The sequence below is a fragment of the Ochotona princeps genome, chromosome 20 (assembly GCF_030435755.1).
Source record: "Ochotona princeps isolate mOchPri1 chromosome 20, mOchPri1.hap1, whole genome shotgun sequence".
NCBI lineage: Eukaryota > Metazoa > Chordata > Mammalia > Lagomorpha > Ochotonidae > Ochotona > Ochotona princeps.
This window is the reverse complement of record NC_080851.1, coordinates 16,062,341-16,074,440: the sequence shown is the minus strand read 5'-3', so window position 1 is coordinate 16,074,440 and position 12,100 is coordinate 16,062,341. Positions and strand designations below refer to the sequence as shown.

The following is a 12,100-nucleotide window of genomic DNA, read 5'->3' as shown; positions in this document are numbered from 1 at the left end:
CAAATGTTACTATTACAAGTCCCACCTTCCTCTAAGTATAATTATTCCTCATTTCTCAAATGCCAGTCCCAGGTTCGTGCCATTTAAAAAACTCACTTCTCAATGTTTTCTATCACTTTCTTAAAATCTCCCCATGTTAGAAGTGAAAAGGTGAGCTATCAGGGGCTTTGTGCACGTGTGTGTTTGTGTGTGTGTGTCCCCATGAGCTCAACACCACAATGAAATTCAGAGTGGGAAGCAAGCTAGTTTTAAACGGGGCAGGCAAAAAGCTCAGATAATTGGCATGTTGTCAGCAGGGTGTGCCCGGTGGCACAAGACCTCCCAGGGGGAGGCCGGACACTCAGGATGTTTACGAGTGAGAGTAGAAGGTGGAAAGAGTAGAACACACAAGGCCCAGTGTCCCCGAGGCCTGGCACCTGGTGCCACCCAAAATACGACGGCACCAGAGGCTGTTCTATTCCACACTGAGTCCTTGCTCAGAGTGACAAACGCAGACACAACACCGCCAAGACTCGCCTCACCGCTGAAAACAAGTCATGTGGAGCTAAGTATTGACAGAGAAGATGTCTGCCTTTTCTCCTCCTCCCTCGCCACCTTGTTTCCATACAAGGTCGCCGGCTCCTGGTCCACAGAGGAGTTGTCTCCCAAACCTGCAAGCAGCCAGGCGCAGGCAGAAACCCTCCCGGTGCAGAACGTCCCAGAAGAGGAACCGCCTCTGGCCGGGAGCGGAGAACGACACACCTTCCCGCCGCGGCTCCAAACGCGCTTCACTTCATCCCCGCCCCGACGGGGAAACGCGCCAGGTGAGACGCGCGTGCCGAGGAGCGGTCGGCGGGACCCGAGCCGGCCCGAGCCTCAGGACCGGCCCTGACGCCGGTCGCAGCCGCCGGGGGGCGTCCACCCCGGACCGGCCTGGGCCCCCGCGTTTGACGAGCCGACTTCCGCGGCGCCGAAGGTGGACGGCGCGCCGGAGGAGGCTCCGCGGGCTCACGGCTGACGTGAAGGGTCTCCCGTCTTGTCCTCCTCCGGCTTCCCTCCACCCCGTACCCTCCTCCAGTGAGCAAATCTCAGACCCCTGCTTCCGCGTCGGTGAGGCGCGGGCACGGCGCTCCCTTACCGAGCCAGAAGTGCAGGCGGTAGGTGAAGCCCCGGCTCGCCTGGACGGTGCGCAGCACCAGGTAGGCATCCCCGACGTAGAAGTCCCCGTAGGCGCTCTCGGGCACCGGCACCAGCTCCAGCTGCTCGACCCTCCACACCTGCAGCCCCGCCTGCTTGCCCGCGCGCGCAAACTCGGCGTGGTACAGCTCCCGGGCCATGGCTCCCTCCTCGCGAGGCTTGCTGGCTGAGGCGCACGCGGGCACCTGACTGACCCTGGCGTCGGGCTGGACCCAGGCCTCCGGGAGAGACCCAGTTCGCCGCGGCTTTATAGGGTTCACCATTCGGGGAGGCGGGGCCTCCAGGCCGGCTGCGTGCCCGGGCAGGAGTCGCTCCCTAGGAGGTGACAGCTGCTCCCACGCCCTTTCTTGGGCCAGGAGAGGACTGAGCCTCGCAGAAACCCCGAGATTCCAGGGGAATTGGTAGAAACTCTTGGAAATCTTCCCTCCCCTCCCCGCGCCGTCCCCTCAGCCAAGGGAAGACGCTTTCCCTGGTGATGTGCACTAGATGTAACAGGTCGGCTAGAGACTCCTCCCTTTGCAACCTCCACGCACTGCTGGGCAACCACTGCCCCCTTTCCCGCTAGGCTGGTTATTTCTGGGTTTGGCTGCCAAGTAGAGAGGGCGAAGATGAGGCGAGGCAGGAACAGCTTCCCCTGGAGTAAGACCTGTTCTTTGAGGTGTTGGAACAAGTCTTAGAACAAGTCTTCCTCTGCAACCGCCCTTAGAGAGCAGTCATGAATGGAAGGAAGAATGTTAAAGCATGAAAAAATAATGATCTTTCCAATCATCAAGTCCATCGTTTCACTGACCAGTGTCTTCATTCGTGATGGGCTTGAAAATACCACGTGGAACAGCGCATGCCGGGTTTCTCGGCTGTCTGGCCCCTAATGGGCCTGGCGCTCTTAAATCCCCAAGAGTTGGTGAGCTGTAGTTAAGGTCTCTTGCCATCTGCCTCCTCCAGCCAAGAAAATCAGAGAAAACAAAAACACCCGCCGCTCTCTTGGGGCGTTCTCAGGCAGGACTGTTTGTAGCCATGATTTTCTGCTTGGCTTCCCGTTCGAGTCACCTGTTAGCTGGCTTCAGGGTGATAATTTCTCATTGTGTGATGGACAGGTTTTGCTTTTTGCAAGGTGAGCATTGTAGAACACAGATGGAAAAGTACTCAAAGCAGCGTTTGTGGCAAAGGGTCCTCACGTTGTTGCAAGGTTTTTTTCCTGCTTGTTTATAGTCTCACGGTAGCTGCCAGTATATCGCCATCTCCCTTCCTGCGTTTCACTTCATCCTCTCTCGCTCCCGATGCTCTTGGCGTGCGTTCACATTGTAGCAATGACCACTCTGATGTGTGTTTTTGCTTACAAGATTGAAGGCTCCTTATTTTATTCTCTGACTTGTGCAGATACATGCTGAACAGGTGTGACTGAGTTGTTGGCTTGGAATGAACGTGTATTTATTTTTCATGAATGTCCGGGTCCTCACACTCTCAAGAAGAGCCTGTGTCTTTTGCAGGAGTCGGGAGAACTGAGCTCTTGGGCTGTGGGTTGACTTCAGCGCCGGTGTCCTAGAGTGCGAATGCCCAAGGCGAAAGATTGCATGGTGTAACCCTTGGGAGAAATGAGCATCAAGTGATGTAATTGAGTCTTTGTGCAAATCATCAGAGCATTTGGTTTTAAAAAAAGGCTCATGAATTATAGAGTCCCAGGGATGAGAGGCAACTTAGCTTACTTCTATCACTGTCTGATAATAAGGCCACGGAATGGCCACAGAATTATTGAAGTGAACTGTATACACGGAAGATAGGAAATGCATTTTTATTCCTGGAGAGGGGGACGTGCTCTAAATATGTTGTTTGTTTGCTTTAAGTGTATTCTAAATAATGAAAGTGTAATTTATGATGCACTTCTTTCTCTGGTAGTCTAAACTATGATACTTAATGTGTGATTCAGCCCATGATTTGAGGGTGCAGCCATGGAACCAGGAGTCAGTGCGTGGAGCACTGTCACGCTAAATGAGCCCTGAGTACATCACCAGTAAGCACAGTCAACCATCAGCAAGGGCCCTTAGCTCCTGAGCCTCTGAATGTTTGGGGGTTGCTTAAGATGAAAACAGATTGAAGGAAGTGCTTTCCAACCTTCCTACCCATAGCATGTAAAATAGAATTTTTAAAGGAGGGAAGCCTAAGAATGAAAGCAATACTAGTAGAATTGCGTGACTGAAGCTCCTAAAAGGAATGCTGAGTCAGGAAGAGACTAGGTAGAGAAGTGCTGTCTGGCCAGAAGGAAAGCCTCCTCAAACATCCTTCCTCTCAGCCTTAGCGAACATGTCAGCTAGATTTTGTATTGAATTTTCCCTTGCAGGACCAGTTGATTCAAAATTACTTATGGTGATTGTTACTTCTCTACTGGGGTGGGGACAGTAAAGACGTAATTCTGGACTGAGCACCAAGGTTGAGGTTTTTAATGGTCCTGGATTCTCCTGTTGGCGGTGATTTATGTTTTCAAGATCTATTTGCCACAGCAGACTCTAACGGTTGATTGGGCACTTTCTTCTTGATATTATAGAATGGCTGTTACACAGGCCAGTGCTAACTCCTGAGTAATGAGAGAAAATGTCCTTATTACTTTCTATTACTTTATTACTTTAGAAATGTACTTATGAGAGATTGCTTATGACCAACAGAGAGACAGTGAAAGGCTCTTGGACCTCCGTGATTTTAAATCACAACATTGCCTTTAAGTTTGTGTGTGCAAATAGAAACTGTATAGTTTTTTTAAAGATTCATTTTATTTTTATTGTAAAGTCAGATATATAGAAAGAAGGAGAGAGAGAGAGAGGAAGATCCTCCGTCTGATGGTTCACTCCCCAAGTGGCCACAATGGCTGGAGCTGTGCTGATCTAAAGCTAGGAGCCAGGAACCTCCTCCATGTCTCTCACTCAGGTGCAGGATCCCAAGGCTTTGGGCCGTCCTTGACTGCTTTCCCAGGCCACAAGCAGGGAGCTAGTAGGGAAGCGAGGCCTCCTGGACAAGACCCAGGGCCCATATGGGATCCTGGCGTGCAAGGCAAAGACTTTAGCCACTAGGCTACCTCGCCGGACCCCTGTAACTTTAGCTTTTCGGCGAGTATGTCCCACCTGACTGTCACAGCTGGAGAACATAATGGGAGACAGAGGTGATCAGATGTTTGAAAGCTGACATGTTCTCTAAGGCTGAGAAGAAGGCTGCTTGATGGAATCTTCCTTCCGCTGGCCAGACATCACTTCCTCTTGCTCGTTCTCACTCAGCATTCCTTTTAGGAGCTTCAGTTAAACAGTTCTGCTAGTATTCCTTTCATTATCAGGTTCCCCTTTTCGGCTTTTTGAGGTTTCCCTGAAACCATGGGCTAATCTAGGGACTATCCAGATTGGAAGTAGCTTTGAAAATGCCTTCTGTTAGTATTTTTGAAAGTATTGTACTTTGAGGCCTGGCAAACAGAGCTGTGAGTCACCCAGCTGCTCCCCTAAACCTATAAGGACCAGACGTAAGCCGTTCAGCCCCGGGTCTGTGGATGCCAGGCCCTCACACCCACCGCCCGGGCCTGCTGAGGACGGAAGGAAGCCCTTCTGTTTCCCAGAGGTGATTTTGGACATGGAGATACTTGGGACAGTTTATGAAAGATGAGTTATCACTTATAATTTTCCTACTATTTTTATTTGAATGTTTTTGTACATTTTTATCATTATGATAGTTACTTGTGTTTACTGAAGCCAGGTTTGAAAGTATCAACTGCAATTTTGATTAAAATTATCCCTAATCATATATACTGGGGATATGCTTTGAAAACATTGAAACAACATTAAGATCATGATAAGAGCACTTATGATTTGATTGTAGTTTGAAAGCATTGAAACAACATTAAGATCATGATAAGAGCACTTATGATTTGATTGTAGTTTTTCTCAGATCATTTCTTTCGATGGGTAAGGCAGAAAACAATGTAAAATTTTTTTTTAAACCTATCCTTCTCGTTGATGAACCTAACATGCTAGGTCATTTTGGGGATTACATTCATCCAAAGTCATTTGGCTTGTTGTCTTTCTTGACAAACACTATATTCATTAAGAAGCAAATGGTTGTCTTTGACTCATCAAACTGACTTAAAAAGAAGTTCAATGCTTATACTGTTCAAAGTTTTGAGTTGGCACTGACGTAGTCAGATTTTATCTTCTATCTGTCTGATCCAGTTCATCCACTCACCTGTGTTGCTGGTCAAGAACTCAGGTTCTCCAGCCAAAGGAAGTGGGTTCAGTTTCCCCCTCTGCCAATTCCACCTGTGTGAAAATTACGCTGCACCTCATTTTTCTCCTCTCCAAAGTGGGGACGCTGAGTGATGGGATTGCTATCAGGAATGAATGGACTTGGATACAATCTAGGAGATCAGAAGTAGGTAATTATATGATATGAGTAAAATGTGATAACTGATGTGTGTGTAAGACACAGTGGTAGCAGCAGTTAAGAACATGGAAGGAATAGCATTATAGGGAAGTTCAAAACTAGGAAGTTGAATAGCATACGTAAGAATTATTTTGTAGTTACAAGCATACTTACATCCATAAAAGTTAATTTCATAGATGTACATAGTTGTATAAATCCTGAACCATGTGGAATGTAGCTTGGAAGTGTATATGTTGATTACATGTGAGCAGGTGCCTGGTAGAGATGGGAGGAACTGATGGCGGAGATAAGAATAGGAACAGTTATGAAATAAAGAACACAGCCCAGAGCAATAGTCTAATGGCTTAAGTCCTCGCCTTTCATGTGCCGGGATCCCATGTGGGCACTTGTTCGTTTCCAGTTGTTCCACTTTCCATCCAGCTCCCTACTTGTGCCATGAGAAAGCACTGGAGGACGGCCCAAAGCCTTGGGACTCTGCACCCAGGTGGGAGACCCAGTAGAAGCTCCTGGCTTCAGATCAGCTCAGCTACTCCGGCAGCTGTGGCCACTTTGGAGAGTAAAGCTGCAGATGGCAGATCTTTCTGTCTCTGCTTCTCTCTGTAAGTCTGCCTTTCCAATAAAAATAAATAAATCTTTAAGAAAATTTAAAAACACACACACGAGGGCAGACACACTGGTAGTTAATAAAAGCCAATCATGTATTAGGGTCTAATACCAAGTCAAGTCTGTGAGATCCAGAATTCCAAAGTGAAACAAACTAAATAATGTGAGAAAAATTTAAGTAACTCTATATATAAGTGATAAATTGTATAAAATGTTAGTATTTGATATTTAATATTCACACATTATTAATTAAAATTGCTTAGGGATTAAAAGATCTTAGGGAGACCTTAATGATCCTAGAGAGGAAATTATTAGAGATAAAATAATAATTCCAATAGTCTGAAAATAATTCTACTTTTTTCCTGGGCATGCTTTTAACCTATGTGACCTTCCCCATACTTCACCACCTCAGGGGAAAAACACACCAAATTGCTTTACTTTAGAGTGTTTCACATGAACTCTGAAACCTGGGTTACTAATTCACTATTTTATTGCCATCTAGATTTAGAATGTGTAGGAAAATGCTTATTCTTATGAGCAGAAATGTTGTTAAGCTTCCAAATTATCTTTATAAAATTTCCAAGTAATTGAGAATAATATATCATATATTGCATATATTTTTTCCCTTTCTTTTTTTTTTTTTGCCTAATTTTAAAGTTTGCAACAACACACTTAGCGTGTTTGCTTGCTGAATCAAGGGAAAGAGCTTGAAGGCAGAAAAATGAGGCAAGGAGTTTGTTTCTGTGGAGCTTTATTTGCAGTGGTTTTCATCATTATGGCCATGGTAATCACAATGTTTAATTCTTTAAACAATGACAACAGAAAGTTGCAGCGTATATAGACCTTAAATCTAAGAGGTTAAAAAGAAACTTGTAGGAATCAAGGGATGCAGTGTCTGATATTGATTCTGAAGTATTTCAGGAATAAAGTTGGGGAGGTGTGGACAAAATAGAATTGGCCAAAGCGTAATCATTGATGTTGATAGATGTATTTAGAGAGACTCATTATTCTTTTAGGCCCACTTTTATATATTTTTAAATTATTCATCAAAAATATTGTCTCAAAATAGAACTGACTTGGGCTGTGTGTGTGTTTCAGCCATAATTGCCCCCCTGAAACATTAATGACATGAATCAAAAGCTCTCAGAGCTGGATATATAAGCAGCATGGTGCCGTCTGCCAGGCCATGCTCAGGACTAACACTTGAATCCCTTTTTCAAAACAGCTGAGGGGTGTGGCCTGCTTTCCCACACTCGTGGAAATCATGGATACCTTTCTCCGCTGAGTTTGTGTGGGACGGCTTTCTCGGGAGGTGTAATTTCTCCCCATGCAATTTCTGAATTAAAGTACTGAGTAAGGAGTACTTAATTATTGTCAAGTAACTCTGCGAAGAAGATGACATTTTGTCATTGTTTCTAAAAGGCAGCACAGAGATCAATTACTGAGATTAGGGAGTGCAACTGACTCATCTATGGAAATGTCTAAGGAATAGTTTCAGGGAGAATTTCCTATATTAAAATATTTATATTTCCTAATGGCTAAAGTCCTCATCTTGCACACACCGGGATCCCAAATGAGTGCCGGTTCATGTCCCAGCTGCTCCACTTCCCATCCAGCTCCCTGCTTGTAGCCTGGGAAAGCTGTTGAGGACGGCCCAAAGCCTTGGGACCTTGCACCCACGTGGAAGACCTGGGGGAAGTTCCTGCTTCCTGGCTTCGGTTCGGCGCAGCACCGGCCATTGCAGTCTCTTGGGGAGTGAATCATTGGATGGAAGATCTTCCTCTCTGTCTCTCCTCCTCTCTGTATATCTGATTTTGCAATAAAAATAAAACTTTATAAATGTTTATATTTTCTATATTAAAATACTTGCTATGTTAAAAATTAGTAACCTGTAATTGCTGGGTCAGTTCTGTCTCCAACCCCGTTTCTTAAGCACACCAATGGATGCTGTGGCCCAGACCAACCCAGCCCACTATTCACTCAGCCTTGACATACACCAGTGGGAATTGCAGCCTAGTCGGAGTGACCCCTGGTAATCCCCACCAGGTCTGCTCCCAGCTCCTGTGCTTGTCAGCATGTGCAGTGGACTGGTCCAATCTGCCCCACAATCCATTCAGTTATTGGGCACATCAATGGGCGTTGGAGCCTAGTTCAGCCCAACCAACCCCACTCACCAATGGGAATTGCAGCCCATCAGAAAGGTGCCTACAGTTTCCCTACTGGGCCCACGCCTATTCCTGGATCTTGCACTCCAGGTGGTTCTGCAGTCTACTTGACAGGATTAGCCCCTCATCCCAGCACTTGTCAGCCTGATGAACCCACACCCACCCTGACTCAATTTGCAGTATCGGTGGACTGACCGTAGAGTGCCTGTATCAGAACTGCGCCTCCTCGTGGAAAAGATGAAGCATTGAATGGCATGTCCAGCATATGGAGGATATGGCAACCCATTGGGGCCTGCAGACAGCATCTGGTACCATAGTAGAGGAAAGAGGGCAGAACAAATTGGACAACTACCCCAGTCGAGAGATGACAGCAAATATCTGGGAGAATGGAGACTCTAAGGTGGACTATATCAGCCAATGGATCTAGGAAGGTGTTCCTCATTGTTGGATCGGCAGGATCTTCAGCATTCCAGAACTATTGAAACTACTTAAGCAAAACCCAAAGAGCATGCTCCACATTAGGGACCCTGGGTTGATATTGGGTGGCCGTTCCCCATCCCCAGGTACTGGGGCAGTTGGAAGGCTGGGATTTCTCCACTTGTGTCTTGTTCCTCCAGGTGTAGGAGGAAGAAAAAGAAAATTTGGAAACAACAGTTTCACCCAGTTGCCCCTAACCCTCGATCTTTCCCACCCTGATCAACTATGCAAATATTATCAAAAATAAAATTAGTAACCTGTATTTCTACTTGTACGATGATAGTTCATGACAATATAAGCATTTCAAATTATGAAAGCTAAAATCTAAATTAGGAGACTGGCAGGCCAATGTGAGCTACTCTGGAGGCGCCTGGTGTGGGAGGCTTCATAACTCTAGTTCTGCTGTAATTCTCAGACCTCACCTCTCTTATCAATTACAATAAGCTTATTTTTTAGATAAGGGTGAAGTTCATCTTTCATTTGCAGGACTCAAGCAGATTATCAGGTTAAACAGCATCACCTTTTGTTCTTGGAATTATCAGATTTAAAGTGAATCTACCGAAAAAGCGCTCTACCCGGCTGTTAAAAACAGTCTTAAAAGTTTTGAAAATAGCACTAAAATAGAAAAAAAAGTGTCTGTCTCATTAAAAGAAAAATAGTTTGAATCTGAATATTTTTACTTTATGTTCCAACTATTGGAACAAACTGCATGTTTTTGTGCAGTTGTGTGAAAGGATGAGTTATCTGTGATTTGTGATGTTCTTTGATTCCAGAAAACATAATGAAAGACATTCTTCAACTGAAAAAGTAGAATAAAAGTATATTTCTCTTTGTTCACCAAATTGTGTAGACAAGTAAAATACTAAGTAATTTAGGAGGCATGTTTAGCAGAGCTGGTATTTCAGTGAAAAAAATTATGACTAAACACCGTTTGAAACCTGTTATCTATCCTTGGCATGCCTAAATTATAAAGGACCTAAGCATGTGATTAAGAACCTGGACTCTAAAATCAAAAGACAAAATGAAGGCAGGCAAAAAACAAACAAATAAACCCCCCATACCTGGGTTTGATTTCCAGATGCCCCATTTATAAATTGTGTGGTTTGGGTAAATTAGTAACTTCTTCAACCTAACCACCAATAACGTGATGATGAATCTGTATCAAATGCATTCACTACAAGATAAGCGCATTGTTGATCTACATATAAATGTGTATAACAAGTAAGTAGACATTTGCAGAAAGTGCTCAAAGAGAAGCTGTTATTACTTGCTCTGGAAGAGCTTTTCTATTTTATTTAGAGTGTAGAGCGGTGAATTTGACACAATGACTGTTTTGAACAAAATTTCTTGGAAAAGTATTTGCAAAACTGAAAAGGATTCTGAAAGCTGCCCTTAAAATTCACCAAAAAATACAAAGTTTTCTCATTGGGAAACTATTTCCTCTGGATTTTAACTCCATCTGGTTTGAATTAGCATTGAGAAACACTGCTCTTTTTACTCTACAACAAGTGCCTGATAGTCTCCACATAACTCTGACAATAATATCATTTAATATTTTTAGAGTTATTTTTCCGAAAGCTCTCTCAAATTTTAACATGCTTAAAATCTTCATAAACAGAAATACAGAACCAGCACTGTGGTACATCAGGTTAGACTGCCGGCTAGAGAGCTAACAGCAGGCACTTGTTTAAGTTGTGGCTGCAATGCCTCTAAGCCAGCTCCCTGCTAATGTGCCTGGGAAAGCAATGGAGGACGCACCCGAGTGGGTGACCTCGCTGGGTCTCCTGGCTGACTGCTTCAGCCTCTCCCAGCTCTGGGGATTGCGGCCTTTCGGAGAGTGAACCAGCAGGTTTCGCTTTTATCAACTGCTGAATTTGCTCATAATTGCTCTATAATTTTATGTAACTGAAGACCATTTTTCATTGCTTTAAGTGCTTTATTCATATTCTCAGCAAGGCCATAATTAAATCTGATAAATAAAAAACTTTCTCAACATTCAAATGTCAATGGTTTCCCGAAAGAATGTTATTCTTATCTAATAGGATCTTAATCTTTTAAATTCACTGACCTTGCATTTGATGCCACAGACAGGGCAGAGATCAAAGTTAGAATTCAACTGCTTCCGGCTGGAGAAGGAAAGGAGCCCCGATCTTTATTAAAAAGGCATCAGGAGACCTAAAATTGCTCATAGTGATGGGGTAGGGAGAGACTTACACTCTTTGGGACCTTGGCAACACTGTGGAGCCCAGGCCCCGCCTTCCTGCTGACCAAGAGGCGCGCGTGCTGGAGACAACTATGTGAAGTCACTTCCAACCCTGTCACCCACGGCATGACTGGGCCACATTGTTTTCAGTCTCAGTGTCAGTCTCTGTCTGTGCCTTTCCAATAAACAAAATTTACAAAGAATTAAGATGTTAACTCTGTCTCAAATAGATGTTACAGATATTTTGCCTAGTATGTCCGTGTGTCTTTAGCTACCCTTTCCACACTAAACTTGAAACATTTTCTCATATTATCTGCTAATAATTTTATGGCTTTACCTTCTCTCTTCTGCTATTTAGTCCACATATAAAGTGATTTTGTACATAGTGATTATAATACATAGCTTTGTTTTATGTACATGGATAGCCAATTAAATGCATATAAAATCAGACAGAAATTGACAAGTAGATAGACCTTTAAAAACTATTCATTTTATGGTCCCCCGTTGGTATTGAGAAAACGAAGGTCCTCCAAGGAAAACCCCTGAGGTTAGGGTAGCTTAATTAGAATGTGAAGGGTGGGTGATTGGTCTGAAATTGCTTCATTTGGTGCCAGTTTGCTGCCGCATTGCATTAAGCAATGTGGTTGGCACTGTTTTTTTTTTTAGATACTCAAAAGCTTTTAATTTACAGACAAGACTGTCTTTGAGAAATACTAAAGTAAGCTGAAATCTTTTTTAAACATATTTTTATTGCATTTCATTTTTTAAAATTAATTACATTGCATTATGTGATAAATTTTTTATGCACTGGGATTCCCCCCGCCCCTCCCCACACCCTCCCCCCACGGCAGATTGCTCCACCTTGTTGCATTTCCATAATTCAAATTCAGTTGACATTCTTTCATTGGAGGTATTTACCAAACATAAAGTCCAGCATCTTATTGTCCTGGTAAGTTCAATGGTTTGTTGGTGAGACCATCTCTGGTCTGAAGGTAGAGCCGGCAGAGTATCATCCCAATCAATTAAAAGCCCCAACATAATATTTCCAACCATTTACAACATTGTG

The 12,100-nt window shown here is 44.2% G+C and overlaps 1 protein-coding gene across 1 annotated transcript in view; it reads right to left on the bottom strand.

The window, feature by feature from the left end:
- Positions 1-1,576, bottom strand: part of SCIN (scinderin) — a 52,826-nt gene extending 51,250 nt beyond the window's left edge. Inside the window, exon 1 of the mRNA XM_004582346.2 lies at positions 1,118-1,576. Within this exon, the coding sequence (XP_004582403.2) occupies positions 1,118-1,439 (322 nt within the window). The 5' untranslated portion in view covers positions 1,440-1,576. The remainder of the gene's footprint in view (positions 1-1,117) is intronic.
- Positions 1,577-12,100: the final 10,524 nt, after the last annotated feature.